Here is an 18,840-nt window from a genome sequence, read left to right as displayed (position 1 = left end):
TGTATTCATGCAGCGGTCTCGCGATGTTTCTGGCGCGATTTGACCCCGCCATGAACGGGCTCTGATGACGCGTCAGATGTGCGACACGACGGCAGACAGAGTGGATGGATGGAATGTCTGCAACTCCATGCTGGGAATATACAGTTTGTCTTCTTCTTGGGCTTCGGTGGATATAGCGAGGGCGACGAAGAAGTCCAAGTTGTTTAATGACTGAGGTGCCGGTTGGAGCGTTGGAGTGGTTGAAGCTCAGGAGTTGGGGAATAGAAAACCTCAACATGTCAACAGGTCGGGCGCCGAAGAAGTTTGGTAGCGGTGCTTAGCAGCGAGGGCTAACAGCAACGAGACAACTGGAAGGCTATCCCGATAGTATACCTCGCGTCTGGGAATGAAACAGAGGATTGGGAGTCCGCCTGCTATCACAGTAGTAGCGGGAGAGAGGCAAGCAGTCAGCCGGAGATAGTCGGCGAATTTGGGCGATACAGCAGGTGAGTCCCGACAGTCGTCAGGTCCAAAACCGTCAATAATCACGAGGTTTAATATATAAAAGCACTTGTTAAACAGACTCAAGTTTAGCCATATAGCTTAAAAGCAGATAAAATAGCTTAAAAGCAGATAAAAACTCTGAGGCGTAGGAGAAGCGGCGAACAAACAAGCACCAGCGTCCTCTCCTCTGATACTGTGTGGTTTCAGATCAGGACCTGGCGAGGTCTGCTGAGCTGCAGCGGGGAGAAGAGGGGGAGAAAAAGAGATCTCCGTCCACCGTGTTTTATTCTTATAGAAGTAAGAAGAGAAGTAATGGGGCAGAAACCCTCCTTTTTACGCAGCGGTCCAGACATAGACATCAAACGGCGACACATATTCAGTGTGCAGTTCCTTTGGCATTAGGGCAGGGATATCTAGATACTTCCCAGGGTTTGACATAATGAATTGTGCTACTTTTAAAGCAAGCAACGATGTTTTCAAATCTGTCACAAAGCTCCTCAAAAACGCTATCGAAGCAGTTCCTGCCGTTTCTACGTAGTTCAAACGGTAACAACGGACTATTTCTCTTAGCGGATGCATGTCAATTTAAATCAATAAAACTATTTTTTAAATCAATAAAATAATTTTCTAAATCCATAAAAGCATTTCAATTAATATTGGGTGTCATATCATTACTTTGTTGAGAATGTGGCCGTGTAATAAGCGGGATAATGTGCAGCCACGCGGTCATTATAAATAACACCTTCATGCCGATATAGATCCTCCGCGTCGGGCTCCTGGTCAGCCTGTCTGTGTTCTTTTCCCCACAATGACCGCGTCGCTGCACATTATCCCTTACATATGATTATATAGAGTCATTATTCATTTGTTTTAAAGCAGGAGGCGCAAACGCTTGCCTCGGGGAGGGAGAAAAAGAGACACAGCGGAGAATAAACAGAAGGGCAACCATGGCAACCATGCAAGGGAAGTCTTCTTCGTTGCTTTTGTGGCAGACTACAGCGCCACTTACAGGCCTGGCATATGTACTACAGCGTCTCCAGCGCTTTCGAACCGCAATGGCCGGCCGTGGCCCAACCTCTCATTCCCCTGATGGGTGGAGAATTGACCAATAGCCGTAGCACCACTTTACTGACGTCAGTAAAGTGTTCAAATCTGTATCAGTCTGTATCAGATCCGTTGCAGCCCCTTTTTTAGAGATTTGGGTATGGAGGAAAATAGAGAGGGTTGTGTTTTCGGACACTTGGTGAGTTCCCTGGAACACCGGGGACACATATTCATGTATAAAAGACGTACGAAAGTGCATTTTGCATGATAGGTCCCCTTTAATATAAACCTTGAGTTAACAAAATACTACTTATCAACTGTTAGTGTTTATTATATTTGATACAGTAATACAGCAATATTCTAACCAAAGTATATAGGGGGGGGGACTCAAGTCACATGACTTGACTCGAGTCACATGACTTGACTTGCCTATTTTTTGACTTGAGACTTGCTTGACTAACATTGATAAAAGACTCGACTTGACTTTGACTTGCTATTCATGACTTGAGACTTAGGCTCGAGGCAGATGACTCGAAAGGACTTTACTTTTTAAAATAAAATATTTGTATTTGTTTTTGTATTGTACGAAGCCCCTAGAGGGCAATAAAAGAAAAAAAAGAGAGAGAAAGGAGAAAGTAGGAAGTGGAGCGCACAGGAGACAGTCGTTTCATTGCAGACTGTTATGTTTATGTGGGGAAATACATACATTATTTGAGATATATTTCGAACTCGGACTTCATTTTAGGGACATTTCGGCCAGGGGTGTAGAGCAGGGTTTCCGTTAGCCGGTAATTACCGGTTTTTAGCTGGTAAAATTTATTAAAAACCGGTAAATTCAAAACCTGCCGGTCAAAATGTCTGGTAATAATTAGGGAGGCTCCGATCGATCGGCCGCCGGTCATTATCGGCCGATATTCACTCTTAATAGTTTGATCGGTGCTCTCTATAAAGGCCGATCAGGAGAGCTGGATCTGATCGATATGGACATAAACGCGAGTGAAGTATAACCGGACGCGAGAGAGAGATCAGATCAGCTGCTGAGTCTGACCGAGACACGCATTTACTACAAGTAGTTTGTTTGAATGTAATAATTATGTTGTTTGCTGAAAAATGAAAAATGTATCTGAATTTTTCGATCCGTTACGATTATAAACTGAAGCAAGATGAAAATGAGCACGGTGAACTGAGTTTTAAACTGAAGCATATCTGCTCATAGTCCGGTAATTACCTGCTAACGGAAACTCTGCTACACAACTCTTATTATTATTATTGAAATATGACCGGTAAGTTTCAAATTTGTCCGGTAAAATAAATTCTGCCCGGACAATAGACCGGCGAGAAAAAATCCTAGCAGAAACCCTGGTGTAGAGCTATTTGTTCAAGCACCGGATCGGCAAAACAGGAGAGTCTGTGAACCAGTCTGCCTTGACCTATGTATTCATGTCTGTGACTCTCACAGTATCTGCTGCCCACAGCTGCTTCATAGAAGAAAAACCTCCCTTCACTTCATGAAATCTCTGCAGCACCAGGAGGCAGTAACGTGCAACTCAGCAGAATCTGAGAAGAGCAGCACCAGCTGCAAAGAGCTGTGCCTTCACTGCGTTTACCTTCACTAGAACAGCTAACGTGCGACCGCAGGCTGCTGCTCCCACACAGCCACACAGCCACACACAAAATTCAGAAGTAATACTGCTTGGTGACCTGAATTGCAACTGGTTAGACAAGAAAAGTAGGAAAGCCCTTAAGCAAATCACAGATAGTTTAGACTTAACACAAATAACAGAAGGACCAACCAGAATAACCTCATCCTCACAGACACAAATAGACTTAATATTAAGTAATAAACCTGAGAGAGTGGATAAAACATTTAATTTCATCACTGGACTATCTGACCACAACTTAATATTAATATCCAGAAAACTCACAAAGAAACGGTTCCACCACTCTTACAAACCTCTGGAACAACTAAGAATACCAAAAAATGAATTTGCAAACTTTGAGCAAGCTGGGCAACAGACTGACTGGGAAAGTATGCTAACTGGGAGCAGTGTAGAAACAGACGGCCAAATGTTTGCGACCAAGCTACATGATTTAGTGCAGATGTTCTCCAGAAAAATTCAAAGTGGACAAAACAAAAACAATGCACTTCCTTGGTTCTATACGGACATATTGAACTTGATGAAGGAAAAGAGACTTTGCACTGAAAAGAGCACTGAAAATTAAATTAACTACTGACAGGCATAGGTTTACTTCATTACATAACAAAGTAACTCAAACAATTGAAAGGCCAAAGCCAACTTCTTCATAACAATAATTAATGAGGCAAAAGGTAACACTAACATAATTTGGGAACATATTAAAACCTTACTGGGAATCAAGCACAGGCCAAAAAAGCAGCTAGAACTAAAAGAGAATGGTAACCTAGTGCAAGACCCAGAACAACTTGCCATAGATTTTAATACATATTTTATCAACTCTGTAGATTAGATTGCACAGAACTTCCCTTTGAGAGCAGAACATATTATCAAAGTCGACGAAAGTAAGATGTCCTTTTGCATTCAACCCATATCGAAATTAAAAACCAAAGCAATTATTAACTCTCTTAAAACGTCAACAGCTAAGGACACATACGCTATGGATTCTACAACGCTTAAATCACTGGAAGATTACTTAGTCTGCCCTCTTACCCAAATCATCAATTCATCTGTATCACATGGCACATTCCCAAGTGCATGGAAGACTGCAATTGTAACCCCCATTTACAAGTCAGGTGACCCTCTGAACATCAACAACTACCGCCCTATTAGCATCTTACATGTAGTATCGAAGGTGGCTAAGAAGTGGGTGTCAGAACAGCTTGTCTCCTTCTTAAACAACAGTCCATTTCAACTTCATCCCATGCAGTTTGGCTTCAGGGCAAATTATTCAATCGAAACAGCCAACTGCTTGTTTATAGAAAAGGTCAAAGCAATGGTTGACAAAGGAGGTGTTGTTCCTGCAGTATTTCTGGATTTACGCAAAGCCTTTGATACAGTCAACCATAAGGTCCTTCTGTCCAAACTGTCGGCTTTTAACTGCTCTCCATTAACACTCAGTTGGATTGAATCATACCTTACTGGTAGGCGTCAGCATGTTATCGTCAATAGTCGACTCTCTCCAGCACCGGAGTACCACAAGGTTCAATACGTGGTCCACTTCTTTTCACCCTATATATTAATGACCTGCCACCTGTCTGTCCTGATGTGGAAACACAGCTATATGCCGATGACACTGTGATATATGTGCATGCCAACACAAAGCAAAAGGCTGCTGATAAACTGACCTCAGCTTTAGTGCTGATCACTAGCTGGCTACACCGCTCCTGTCTTCAGCTTAATGTCAACAAAACAGTTGGAATGTTTTTCACAAAAAGAAAATGCAACATTGTGTCAAATATAAGCATCTCAGGTGAACATATTAACATTGTGCCTTGGAATCATTATTGACTCTAATTTAACATTCAAAACACAAGTCAAAAAAGTGACCCAAAGAGTCAAGTTTGGCCTAGCAAATTTTAAATACATAAGAAACACAATGACATTGAATTCTGCCAAATTATACATGAATGCCATGTCACATCTTACATACTGTCTCACAAGCTGGGGGCAAACTAACAGCTCCACACTGAAGCCACTAGCAACCCTGTACAAACAAACCCTCAAAGTACTGGACCAGAAAGCTAACCGCTCCCATCACTGTACCATCCTCAACAAGCATAACATCCTGAGTTGGGAAGATTTAATAAAGTATAGGAATATATTCTGATGTACAAAATCCTGCACAATACAGCCCCTCCACCTCTTAACTCATTGGTTACTCAACGTAACAACACCAGACTGACCACTAGAAGCTCCACACGTGGCGACCTGTCAGTCCCATTCAGGAAGAGGACTTTTGGTCAGTCATCATTCTCGGTCATAGCAATACAAAACTGGAACTCTCTACCCACTCAAATCAAAGACACACATACCACCTTCACAGCTCACTTAAAAACATGGTTTACTAAGAACTACACCTGCACACACTAGTCTGTGTTGAGTATGGCGTGAGTGTTACATGTTGCGTTACATGTTGTGATCATGGATGTTGCCCCTCGTTTCTGTGATGTGCTCTATGTGACATGTACTGTATATAGTAACGTGTTGTTTATTGTTCTCCTTTATCCTCACACCGGTATCTACTTGTCTTTCCTCCTTTTTATTTTATATATTTTCTTATAACTAATGCTGTTGATATATTGTAATTTTAAGGGTGTCTATTACCATCTGGCCGGGTACAACAGCTGGAAATTAGCCATGTCGGCTAAAGCTGCACCATTTACTGTTTTTGTGACAGTTCATCGATGGGGACTGTCCACGACACTATAAATAAATAAATAAACTAAACTAAACAATGTCACCTGGAGACTGTGTTACCTAGGTTACAGCAGTGTGTTAGGGATCACAGCAGGAAAGACAATATCCTGGACAAATGCTTTGTTAATGATAAAGGAGCCTATGTGTCTAAATTAGGGGTGCAACAACTAATCGACTTAATCGATTAAAATCGATTACCAAATTAGTTGCCAACTAATTCAGTCGTCGATTCGTTGGTGACGTCATCACGTGCGTTTTACACGCCGTTAAGCTACAACGTTATCGGTACTGGGGACATTTAAAAAATATATGTCATGTATTATTGATACAAGAACATTATATCGCAGTCTTAGTGTGGCCAGCTCGTTTCTAAAGACAAACAAATGCGTCTATGATGTATTTTCGATCGGACGAGATCTCTCTCCCTGGTCTGTGTGGGAGGGGGCGAGGCAGTTTACACACACGCGGCTGCTACATGCAGCAACACACTGCGGAGATGGCGGAGAGAACGCCGCTCCGAGGTGTTGTTAAACTTTACCCGTCGCGATGCTCGTTGCCAAAAGTGCAATAAGAGTTTAGCATGTAAGGGCGGTAACACGATCAATGTATCTAAACATTTAGCAAAAGTGCTCCACATCCAGACGGAGGAATGCACCGGGTTCGACTGTCTTTCTAGCAGCTCTGTAGCCCCGTCCACGAGTAACGTTTTCACGTCAGGTGTTATGTTTGCTAGCAGCAACACACGGAGTTAACTCCATTATACAAACATGGCTTGATGATTAGAGGAAACTGAGTTATTTAGTTTGTTAAAGTTTCAGCTATTCTGTTTACAGTTCTGTCATCACATTATTTATTATTTGCTAAAACACTGTTGTTTTTTATGTGAAATATTAATTTAAATGAAAAGCCATGTTCATTTTGTAAACAATTTGTTAAGTTAATTTAATAATATGTATTTTTTAATCAAGTATTCATCTTTATTGTCTTCATTGTTAGTTTCCACATGCTTAAAACAACCTCAAGCTAAATCTAAAAGTTGATGGCTAAATAAGAGCACTTGAGAGATTGTGCAAGACGTAATAGTCCGAATAGTCGATTAATCGTTTCATTAATCGATAGATTAATCGACTATCAAATTAGTCGTTTGTTGCAGCCCTAGTCTAAATACAGACCACCAATACTGAACTCTGAATGTTGTGAATATGATACCAGTGTATAAGACCAAACTCAAGGGAAGTCAACCAGAAAAGAAAGTAATAAGGACATGGACAAATGAAAGTAGGGAACAGTTGAAAGCCTGTTTTGATTGGACAGATTGGGACATTTTTCAGGAAGGTTCACCAGATGAAATAACTACTGTTACCAAAGACTATATTAACTTCTGTGTTACCACTAAAGAAATACAAATCTATCCAAGTAATAAATCATATGTGACTAAGGACATTACAATAAGTTATAAAAACCAGGAAAATAGCTTTCAAAAACAAAGACTATGGAGCACTTGAACAGACAGAGAGAGAACTGAAAGTCAAATTGAGGGAATCAAAACACAGAGCTTTTGGGAAATGCTTTTAAAGCCAAAGACCCCAAAAGAAGTGTGGGACACCATGAGAACCGTGACAGGAATGACCTCTTCAGCTAAACCTATTGTGACGGACAAGACATACTTGATCCATACCAATTTGCCTATAAGCAAGGGGGTGGTACTGTTGCTGCTCTGGTTCACATCATCAATAAACATTTAGATAAACGCCACACCTATGCAAGAGCCCTCTTCCTAGACTTCTCAGCAGCAACACAACACAATCAGACATCTTGGTGTCAAAAATGGCCAAAATGGAAGTAAATCCATACCTGATTTACTGGTATTCCGCTTTCCTCACCAGTAGAGAGCAACTTGACCAAACCCTGTCATCTGCCATCACAACCAATGTAGGGGCCCCCAGGGCTGCAGGGAGTTCAGCTGTGCTCTTAGCTTCTTTTGATGACTTTACTGAACTGCTGTCTATAGTGTGTTTTGACTTTGACCGTCTAGTCATTGTTGGTGATTTTAACATCCATGTTGACAACCCCCAGGACAGAGGGGCTAAAGAACAGTTTTGTGTTCTTGATAACTATGGTGGGGACCCTCTCATGACATCCAACTATAGGCCCATCAGTATCTTACCCATAGTATCCAAGGTATTTGAGAAATGGATTGTCAAACAAATCAATCATCTCAACAACAGCTCCTTTCCACTGCATCCAATGCAATTTGGATTCAGGGCTAATCACTCAACAGAAACAGCGCCATGCTTCTTCGTGGAGAAAGTTAAGGACAGGGGTGGGGTTGTGGGGGCCGTGTTCCTTGACTTGCGGAAAGCTTTCGACACTGTTAATCACAACATCTTATTGCAAAACATACTCAACTTAAATGTTTCTATAGAATTCACCAACCTCATTTAATTCATCTTTCATCCTGTGTTCAAATTGAGAACCATAAGTCTAGTGTTTGTCAACTGGAGTAGCGCAGGGCTCTGTATTGGGCCCAATCCTGTTTAGTATGTACATAAATGATCTGCCTTCTGTGTGTGGAGAATGTGATGTATTAATGTATGCTGATGATACAGTTGTTTTTACTCATGGCAGAACCGCAGAAGAGGCTGCTACCAAGGTCACTGATGTGTTGGAGAATATTACATCCTGGCTTAACAATAATTGTTGGCAACCAAATGTCTCAAAGACAGTGTGTATGTTCTTCTCCAAGGGCCACAGCATTATAACAGAACAAGATGTTTTCTTTTCTGGAAGGAGACTTCAGGTTGTCTCGGAGTACAAGTACTTAGGAGTACATATTGACACAAACCTCAATTTCAAAACCCATATCAAAAAGGTCTGCAATAAAGTAAAGTTCAATCTGTCAAATTACAGATACATTAGAAACTTCCTATCACCTGCAGCAGCTAAGCTATACCTTCACTCCATGGTCCTCTCCCACATGAACTACTGTCTGATCAGCTGGTCTAATGCACACTAGGGCTGTGGCGATACACTAATCTCACGATACGATACACGATATTCAGCCAACGATACGATATATATATCACGATATTCAGCCAACGATACGATTCGATATACTTATATCATTTTCTGAAAGATTTTAAAGGGACAGTGGGATTTTGGTGACATCTTGTGAGTGTTCCATTGACTTGGATTGAATTAATTCAACTGAAAACTGAAAGCATCAATTATACAATATATGGCTCTGACAGAGAGTCTCCAGCTTGCAAATGCTGGACAAAATGAATCAAAAGATGTGGTGAGAAAATTAGTTTCATTTATTGAAACAGTGCAAACTGTAGCTGTAAAGTGCAGTATCACAATGGACGATAGAGAATTAAAAGGTGCAGCAGGTGGCGGAACACGGGGGATTTGAATGGGACTTGTTAGAAATTAAAATCAATGTTTTGATGGCATAAAGTACCATAAACATACCGTCAGTTTAAATGCTGTTTTATACTGAAAAACCAGAAGTTGTTGTGTACAACCAGTTGTTGAGCTTTTATTCTGAAAATCCTTCATCTCCGGTTAGCATTTAGCATGTGGCTAATATACAATTTCCTATAGAGGTGAATTTAGTAGCGATATGACACGGAGTGTTGCACACCGAAACCTACTGATTTCAACACTACAACTATAGACGTCGAGATATTATTATTGCTGAATATTAAATGAAGGTACAGTTTATTTGAATACGTTTGTTTACAGACGTGGGTAGCATGAGACAACATTCGGAACTACCGGAAATGATACCAGCCGTGAGGTATTTTTGGAGTATTGATTACAGCGTTTAAAATGTATTAAATGAAAAGTCATGAAAGAGATAAGGAGAAAAGGCGTGTTTAGTTATATATTTAATGTGCAATGTCTGAATCCTCTGTAATGCGCAACAACAAACATTGGAGACGTGGAGGGCCGATCCCCAGCAGCGCCAACCGGCCCGCAGGGAGGATTCAGCAGAGGATATTTAACAGCTGGAAAGGTGGAGCTCGCTCTCTTCCCTTCGCTCACGAGAGCCAGAACACAGCTGTTTTTCTGACTGAAACATCTTCTGCTTGTAACATTACCGCGCTTTTTATTAATTAACCCTCTGAGACCCACGGGGCCGTATACGATCCCAAAGATCACGTTGTGTTCAAAGCGTCATAACTTCTCAGCTGTTTCAGCCAGAGACATGCCGTGTTTTTCCTCTTCAACTACAGAAACGGCACTAAACAACTCTATTCAGTTTTTCATTGAGAGGCGTTTACTTATTTCGGTGAAATGAATGCATAAAGTTGTATATGCTGCGGATGGTCTCACCTTGATTCTGGCGCATCGCTCATCATTTATAGATCTATTCTCATCCACCATCTTTGTTTCTGACGTAAAGAGTGAAAGAGTCACGTTTCTGAATCGGACACTCTGAGTGGATGCAGTCACAGCCAATCGGAGTCTGATTCAGAGGGTTGCCTGTCTGTTCTGATGTTATGTTTACTGAAATGAGAGCCGGTATAATTCCACGCGCGAAATAAATAAATAAAAGTTGGAATACGTTCTTTTAGTGTTTTGAAAGTAAACAAGGACGGCAAAGACGTTTACTACAGCTGAGGCTTTGGAGCAGATTTTTCAAGGGGACAATGTTGATGAAAATTCAGACGAATCTGCTCAGCATGCCATGTGTGATTGAGGACATGATATATCATGTGTACTCTTCAAAATTGGCAGGACAGAAAATGACAATTCTTCGCAAAAAAACGCCCATGGACACTGCCCAAAAGAATGGGCATAACTATTGAAAAGAATACGTTAGAATCTTCTAATCAGTTATGATAAAATGATAATAAATGTGTGCAATTTTCTGTGTTGAATGTTTCTTTCAATGTTATGGTTAGCAGTTCTTTTTAATGAAATAAGTAAAACATTCAAGCTCCGTTTTTTATTTATTTTTTATTTATGGGCAAATATCCCCTATTATAGTGTATATAAGTCTCTAATGAGTGACACATATCATTAGCTGAGGTTGTGTTGATTTCTGGGATGTGTAAAACTTGATTTTACTGCAAAGAAATGACAATTTATTAGGCAAAACACAAAAATATACAAAAACAGAAATGTCCTATGTGGGTCTCAGAGGGTTAAAGTATACATTTGAACATTCTCAGAGACTCAATTAGTCTCCTTTTTAAAGCTTCTCTCCTGGACGCGAGTATAACGAACACAGTTATCAGACTTAATGTATCGATACCCGCGGCTGAAATATCGATACTTTCTCGGAAAATTAAATATTGATATATATCGCAAGATCGATTAAATTGCACAGCCCTAATGCACACTCTACAGCTCTAAGGCCACTGGAATCACTGGATAAACAAGCACTCAGAACACGAGACAAAAAGCCATTCCGGTATCATCATTGTCACATTGTTAATAAGTATAATCTGTTCAACTGGAGAAATCTCATAGTTTACAAAAACATCTGCTTAGTTTATAAGATCACTCGTGGGTTGGCTCCTCCTCCTCTGGCTGGCTGCATCAGCCTAAAGTCCACCTCAACCAGGGCTACGAGAGGTGCGGCTAGGGGAGACTATACCATCCCATTTAGGAAGAGCGCATTCAGCCAGGCTGTCTTTCATTCCACGCATCCCATCAATGGAATTCAATACCTCAACCAATGAGAGAGTCCTCATCCTACTACACATTCAAGCAGTGTTAAAAAGTGGCTCATTAATAATCAACAGTCAGCACTGATGTGTGGGTGTAGGTGTGTGTAGGTGTGTGTATGAGTGCGTATTGTACATTTTTTATTTATTATCATGACTTGCTCTTATCTGTATTCAGTGATGTCATCTATTGTAAATATGTACAATGGTATAACAATGTTGTGGTATTTTTATTATTGCTTTTAGGATGTCCATCACCATCTGGCAAAGGGACTATCGATGAAAACTAGCCTTTTGGCTAATTTGAGTACTTTTACATGTTTTTAATATGTTGATTAATGTACACTGTCCCTTGTTTTAAATAAATCAATTCAATGGACTGACTCAGCATGTGACGGAGCCCACGCACAATAAGGGGCACACTCTGGACTTAATGATCTCAAAGGGTCTGAATATCTCTGAGGTTGTAGTGACTGATGTTGTACTCTCTGATTATTCCTTTGAGAGCTCCATTTCTGTTCACACAAATGTTCAAAAAGAGGTAACCACAAAGCGATATTTAACTGAAAACACTAGGGAAATGTTTACTCAGGATGTTTCTTCCACACTTGCCCCTGCTAACATCTCAGTAAATTAGCTAGTAGATCATTTAATTCAAAAATAAAAAATGTTATAGATGCCATTACTCCAACTAAGGTAAAGGAAGTGACTGGCAAGAAAATATCTCCATGGAGAAAGGCCATGACCGTGAGAACAGAAAAAAGAGAGTGTCGAAAAGCTGAACGTAGGTGGAGAAAAACAAATCTCCAGGTTCACTTTGAAATCTATAAAGAGAGACTTGGCTTTTATCATTTGGAATTGTAAATTGCACGACAGTCTTTCTTCTCTGACATCATTGCCAAAAACAAAAACAATGCACGTGCCTTGTTTGCTACCGTCGACAGACTAACAAACCCACCAGTGTCAGTACCCCCCCCCCCCCCCCCCAGGGGTAGACATTAAGGGTAAAATGCCACCAGTGGCACCGACTAATAATGAAGAAAATTAACACATTTGTTGCAATAATGTATGCACTAACTACATTACTACAACATTTGAATCATCAGTTCTTCCTCAATTGTTCATATTTGGTTTATTAAAATAATTATATTGTGGTCATTGTAAAAAAAATTCTGTCGCGGGAGCCTGCTCGCGGGAGCCTGCTCCGCAGCAAACAGCCGTTTGCTTTTCCCCCAACAACAACAACCGACTCACGGAACGCTATGTTGTAGCATTAATAAACGAAACAAGTTAACTAAATTGCAAGTCAAAATACCAATACCACAGGACAATTTTTTTAAAGCAATATTTTTATTGGCCCGAGCGGGCAAGTGGAAAGTACGTTATGCTGGCCCGGGGTATGTAAATAGTGCTTCCGGGCCAGCGGGCCATTTATAATGTCGAGCCCTGCCCCCCATTCAGAAAATCAGACAAGCAGTCAGTGCCTCTGCATCAGGTACAGCAGATGTATTGTCCCTGTGTCCACCTAACATAAATTCAAACACCATGACACAGTTCCATCAGATTAATGATAAAAACCTAGAGGACATTATTCAACTTCTGAAATCCTCCTCCTGCTGCCTTGATATTATTCCAACAGTGTTTTTCCAAGATGTTTTGCTTGCATGGCCTCAGATCTACTTCACATAATAAACAAGTCTCGCACAGCTTAGTACGGTATAGTTAGGCCTTTGTAGGCCAGGCTCACTTTATGCTGCGTTTCCAATACAGTTTAGGAACTGGGGCAGTAACTATAGTAACGCAGTGTAGGCGGAGCCGCGATGTCATCTTCAATGTGTGTCACTACCCGATCTGCAGCCCTGCCCTATCTGCAGTGCGAGATGGTCCGCCATATTTAACAACTCCATACGGCAACTCTAATAGGACTTTGACACAGTGGCGTTTGGCAAAGCAGAAAAAGCACACTAAAAAAACCCGACAATATTAATCTGAACGAGAGAGATGAGTTATTGTTATTACAACGTGACTTCACTATTATTGCACAACTCCTTTGATTGGGTCATTTTATTGGGTTAAGTACATTGTCAGAATAAGTGAGAAATGGATGTAACTTCTGTTAGACAGCTATCATACATACTGAAGAAATATTGACTGAATGTATGCAATATGTATGGCATTCATAATTTATATCTAATTACATTAACTGTGAATGTCCTTCATTTTATCCCAAATAACAAAATATTTTAATAAAGGTATTTGAGACGTTAAAGACTCGCGCATATCGGGCTGCAGATCGGGTAGTGACAATGTGAACCACAAAACCAACATCAGCCGTTAGCCGTTAGCCCTCAGAGCTCACAGCTCCTCATATCTGTTCAGAAACTAGACAGAAGTTAAACAAGTACAAACCACAGACTGTCCGTGTCATGGCGAATACAGTCGCTGCTTTATTTATGTCTGTATAGGGCGTTCCGAGCTGAATAAGGGCGTCAAATGAAGGCAAGACGCCCGCCTGGCGGAAACGCTGGAATTAGGAATATATTGTGATGAAGTGCACACTGACCTGAGCTCCAGGGGTCTCCTTCTTCTCCTCCATGCTGCTCATCAGCTGTCCTGATGAAGACCACAGAGCTGCTTCATTATTAATATAATACAAATATTTAGATATAATTCATCATAATCTGTGTAGCAATTTACAGCTCACAGTTTGTTCACTTTTATTTCATTAAAATGACTTTATTCACATAGAAAGTGACATTAATGGATGTTTGAACCACGGTTATAACGCTATCCGTGTGTAACTATCACTAAGTTAACACAGAAAGCAAACATTAGCTAGAGAGACTGTTTAATGTACTCCATGTATACAGTATTTTCTGTATATTGTGTATTCTTTAGATACTCTAGTGATATGTGTCCTGTGTGTATACTTGCTGCTAATGCTTCATTTTTATTATCTTATTGCATCGTTTAAATATGTTTAACTCGTGTAATGCCTGAAAACACTTCTGCTGTGACACATTCATTTCCCAGTTTAAGATAAATCATTATTAAATAAAGTATATCTATTTATCTAATGAGCTAACCCGTCGCTTAGCTTAGCGTTAGCTGCTAACTGACGAACCCCATTCATTTCAATGGGAAAAATGCTACGTCGCAGTGAATGACGATGCTAATAAGCTAGTTAGCATACATTTAAAGCCATATCTATGGTAAAGAGCACCAACACAACAACTCAAACCGTCTTAAAGACAACTGGTGTAATAAATAACTAACATAAAGTCAGCTGAGCATTACAAATCAACTGTTACTCCCCAGAGCCGAACGGGAATAATAACTGTAGCTGTTAGACGATAGCCGATAGCTGTTAGACTGTAGCTTTTAGCCTTTATTTAAAGATAGTTTGAGATTATTTAGCTTTCAGACTGTAGCTGTTAGACTTTATTTAAAGATAGTTTGAGACTATTTTTGTCGCACATTTTAAAGTTGTTTTTGTTTGTTTCTTTCTTCCAAGATTACAGCTGTTGTGTTAAATAAGATAACTTCTGATTCGTGATTAACTGTAAGCTAAGAGATGTAAATACACTTAATGAAACCTCTGCAGGTGTTTAATCCACTCACCTCTTCTTTTCTCCTTCTTCTCTTCTCGGATTGCAAAGAACTTTAAAGGTGCATCTTCTTCTTCTCTCGTTTGGCGGATTGCAAATAACTTTAAAGGTGCATACCGCCACCTACTGTACATGAGTGTGAAGGTCCAGAGTCTGAAACCCGCCCCCTGCTTCCTGTCTGATCATCTTCACGGACCACTGGCGAAGTCACGCCCATCTACTTCCGGTCCATGGGACCTTATTTCGGAAATATGAGGGCTGAAGTCGAATAGTCCATTTAGCTTAGGAACCTTCCTAAAGGAGTGAAATGACCCGGAAGTCCCTCAGTGGCAGCCATGATAAGTGCCGTTCGAATTCTCTAGAATGATGAGAATGATAGGAAAGGAGGTTTCAAACTTCCTTTATAACCTCCTTTAGCTTAGGAACCACTGGACCTCCCTAACCGACAGGAGAAGCGAAAATGCTGCCCCACAATGCCTTGCAGCCGCAGCATTTGCCGTCACTCAACAGTCGGCCGTTCACGGAAACAACCGATTATGACCGAGAAATGATATCATGAAAGTTACGGTGCTTATTAAGCATTTTAAAACATAGGTGGTAAGTTGCCAAAGTGCTTTGTTTTGAACGTTCATCAGTATTATAATCAAAAAGAGAAATATGAACGTTAGTTTTCACTGAAATTATCAAATAAAGTCAACATTTCAGTCTTCACTGAGCTGTGTGGGGTTTGTTCAACTTTTAAAAGATGTTTGAATGGTGATATACACAGTGATAGATGTTAAGGACTAACGTTTATAATACATACATTTGTATTGATTTTAAGATCTTTAGTTCATACAATCATACGTATTGGGATCATTATATTAATGTGGACCGGAGGGAGAGGGTGACGAGCAGAAGTGTCACTTTCCTTTTTTATTTCAATTCCAACTTTGGTCATGAAGAATATGTTTCTCTGTTGTCCACGTTCATAAAGCAAAGCAGCAGCATCAGAGCACGGTGCAGAGTCTCTAGATGAGTTTACATCAGTCCCTCGTTCTTATTAAACATCCATGTTGTAGTCCGCTGTATAGAAAACTGTGGTTTCCATAGTTTCCCCACAGCAGCAGACGCACACAATGACGTCCGCTGGCGCATCATAAACACGTCGGATAGTGGAAGTGCATTCGGATTCTCTAAAGTACCGCAGTCTCTTCTCCTAAGTCCTTTTGAATTCTCCTATCCACTATCCCTTAACCCCGTGACGTTTCACTCAGAGGTCAAGGAATAGACGATAGGGTTAGAACTTAGCAGCTGATTTTTAAACTATCCGACTGCAGCCTTAGGCTTGTTTGAGACAAGCAAGACCTGCGCAGTTGCGATCAACGTCTTGCTAGTGCGTTGCATGATGGTTAGTCATTTTGTCCGACTTGCTATGGAGGCTCGCCCACATGAGACTTGGCACAGTTGCTCTCCACGAGCTGCGGAAGCGAAATGCTTGATGGGAAACGGCTCGCTGGTATCTCGAGCTGAGCGCTCATTGGTGGTTTTTACCACGTGCTGCTGATGAAACTCTCCCATTGGCTGGCAAAAGTTTGTTGTTGTTTTGTGTCAGTTTTACGTCGCCACATCCATTCCCATTTTTCATCATTGTTCCACAATGTTTATCATCATGAAATTAATATCTATATATTTTATACTATACTGTTTACCGTTTTCATACTTTGTATATCTTAGCATATGCATACACACTGTTCATACTGCTCTCAGGCTGATATCTAGTGTATTCATACCCCACTGTTCATACTGCTCACAGGCTGCTAGTGTATATCTAGTGTATTCATACCCCACTGTTTATTCATCATTCAATTCATTATATATGTTATTCTGTAGATTGTGTGCATTACTTTCCACTTCACTGCTTGTTGCACCTGGTTAGAAGCTAAACTGCATTTCGTTGTCTCAGTACCTGTAATATGTGCAATAACAATCAAGTTTCTCTTTAAGTTAAACCAATTAAAATAAAAATCTATTGTAATGTAATGATTTGGTTTAACCTTATTTATTGAATACATCATTTAAAATGGCAAGATTAAATCAAATTACATCCATGTTGTACATATCATAAAGCTTAAAGTGGCATCTAAAGAATTAACACAGCAGCAGGTCTGTTCAGTTCATGCTCATGAAGCTTCATGTGTGCGGATCTGAAGGGACTGATCATTTGTAGCCTGTCCACCTATCAGTTTTTCAAAAACACAAATCCCTCCCTCTGTGTCTCTGAGCCGCAGCGACGCGGCCTGATTCAGAGCGGGTCATTCTGCCGTTGGTTCTGACTGGTGCTGCTGGAGAAAGCAGACTGCTCCGTGTGTGGTGTCGCTGTGCCGCTGTCACATCTGCTCCTTGATCTCTGCGTCACGGACCAATTTTATATTCGTGTGACAGAAACAATTCTAAAATAAAAAAACTTTATTGTCCGGCCGCGGCCGAAAAATCAAGAAGCAACCTTACTACGCTATAATCGATAATCGAGCGGCGAGCTACTGAAAAGCTGCCCGCGAGCTACCGGTAGCTCGCGATCGACGTGTTGGAGACCCCTGATTTAGAGAAATGAGACGTCCTTCAAAATGGCGCGCTGAAATTCATTTCCGGGTCACTACCGGAGGACCGAGGAGTCGAGGAGTTGAGGAGGGGAAATTTGAGCATTGAGAAGCCTCTATTGTCTCATTTAGCTGTAGCTTTTATAAACAACAAAACATACGTATTGACGAGTCGTTGAACCAGGAACCCTGCGGTCGTGAGTCAACTGCTTTCCAGCTGGTATCGACAGGCAGCGAGGCTTCGTTTGTCATCGGTGACATCACTGGCCCAAAACGATACAAGCCTCGATACAAGCTTCACAAAAAGCTTCGGGGATTACTCGACACACGCTCGAAGCCTCGGCGCAATACGTAACATTACTAGTTTTATGGTCTTTTAAATTAACTTATGCAAGTGGCTCATTTAGTTTGGTTTTATTATGGGCGAGTGCAAGACAAGATTTTACCATTGACGGAAGGAAACTCTCCCGACGGGCACAAGACCGGGTCTGTTATGAGTAATTTGCTTATTTATGTGTTTTACAGAGCCTAATGTACACAACCGGCCCAGCTACCCGGGATATTAAGTGACCATTTCCCCCGGCAGGATTAAGCTGAGTTGGAAATCTACTCTGTGGAAGTATGCCTTGTTTTTAACTCTTTCATTTTATATTGAGTTGGTGAATGAGGCTGGCAACTAACATGTTATGTTGTTTCCTTTTCAAAAGGACCAGGCCAGCCACTGTCCTATAGTGTCATTTTCTTCATGTGCAGTGTATGGCAGTATAATCATTTTATTGTTTGTGTCGTAGGTTTCGCTCCTCTGCGGCGTAGGCCCGGGTGGAACGCTGCCTGCCTTCAGTGTAAGGACTGCACGGTTTGACACTTTCTTTTCTGTATGCTAAATATCTCACTGTTATTATTTTATAGAGATTGTGGTTTAAATATTGCATGCTTATGTTGTTTTGGTGTGTGGCTTTTCTTGTTTTTGTCCCTCGCGATTAGCAGGCACCTGCCCAGCGGAGGATGGTAACTTATATACACTGAATTGTATTTGCCATTTTTTACACTT

The 18,840-nt window shown here is 40.8% G+C and overlaps 1 protein-coding gene across 1 annotated transcript in view; it reads right to left on the bottom strand.

Annotated features, from left to right (window-relative positions):
- The window catches only part of LOC117441149 (zinc finger protein 420-like), a 68,890-nt gene extending 53,563 nt beyond the window's left edge, over window positions 1-15,327 (bottom strand). The window contains exons 1-2 of the mRNA XM_071202173.1: window positions 15,224-15,327; window positions 14,166-14,215 (exon numbers count right to left, since the gene is read on the bottom strand). Coding sequence (XP_071058274.1) covers window positions 14,166-14,207 — 42 coding nt within the window. The 5' untranslated portion in view covers window positions 14,208-14,215; window positions 15,224-15,327. The remainder of the gene's footprint in view (window positions 1-14,165; window positions 14,216-15,223) is intronic.
- Between the last annotated feature and the right edge of the window lie 3,513 nt (window positions 15,328-18,840).

The sequence above is a fragment of the Pseudochaenichthys georgianus genome, unplaced genomic scaffold, assembly GCF_902827115.2.
Source record: "Pseudochaenichthys georgianus unplaced genomic scaffold, fPseGeo1.2 scaffold_151_arrow_ctg1, whole genome shotgun sequence".
Lineage (NCBI taxonomy): Eukaryota > Metazoa > Chordata > Actinopteri > Perciformes > Channichthyidae > Pseudochaenichthys > Pseudochaenichthys georgianus.
Note: the sequence above shows the minus strand (reverse complement) of the source record. Positions and strands in the feature narration are given on the sequence as shown.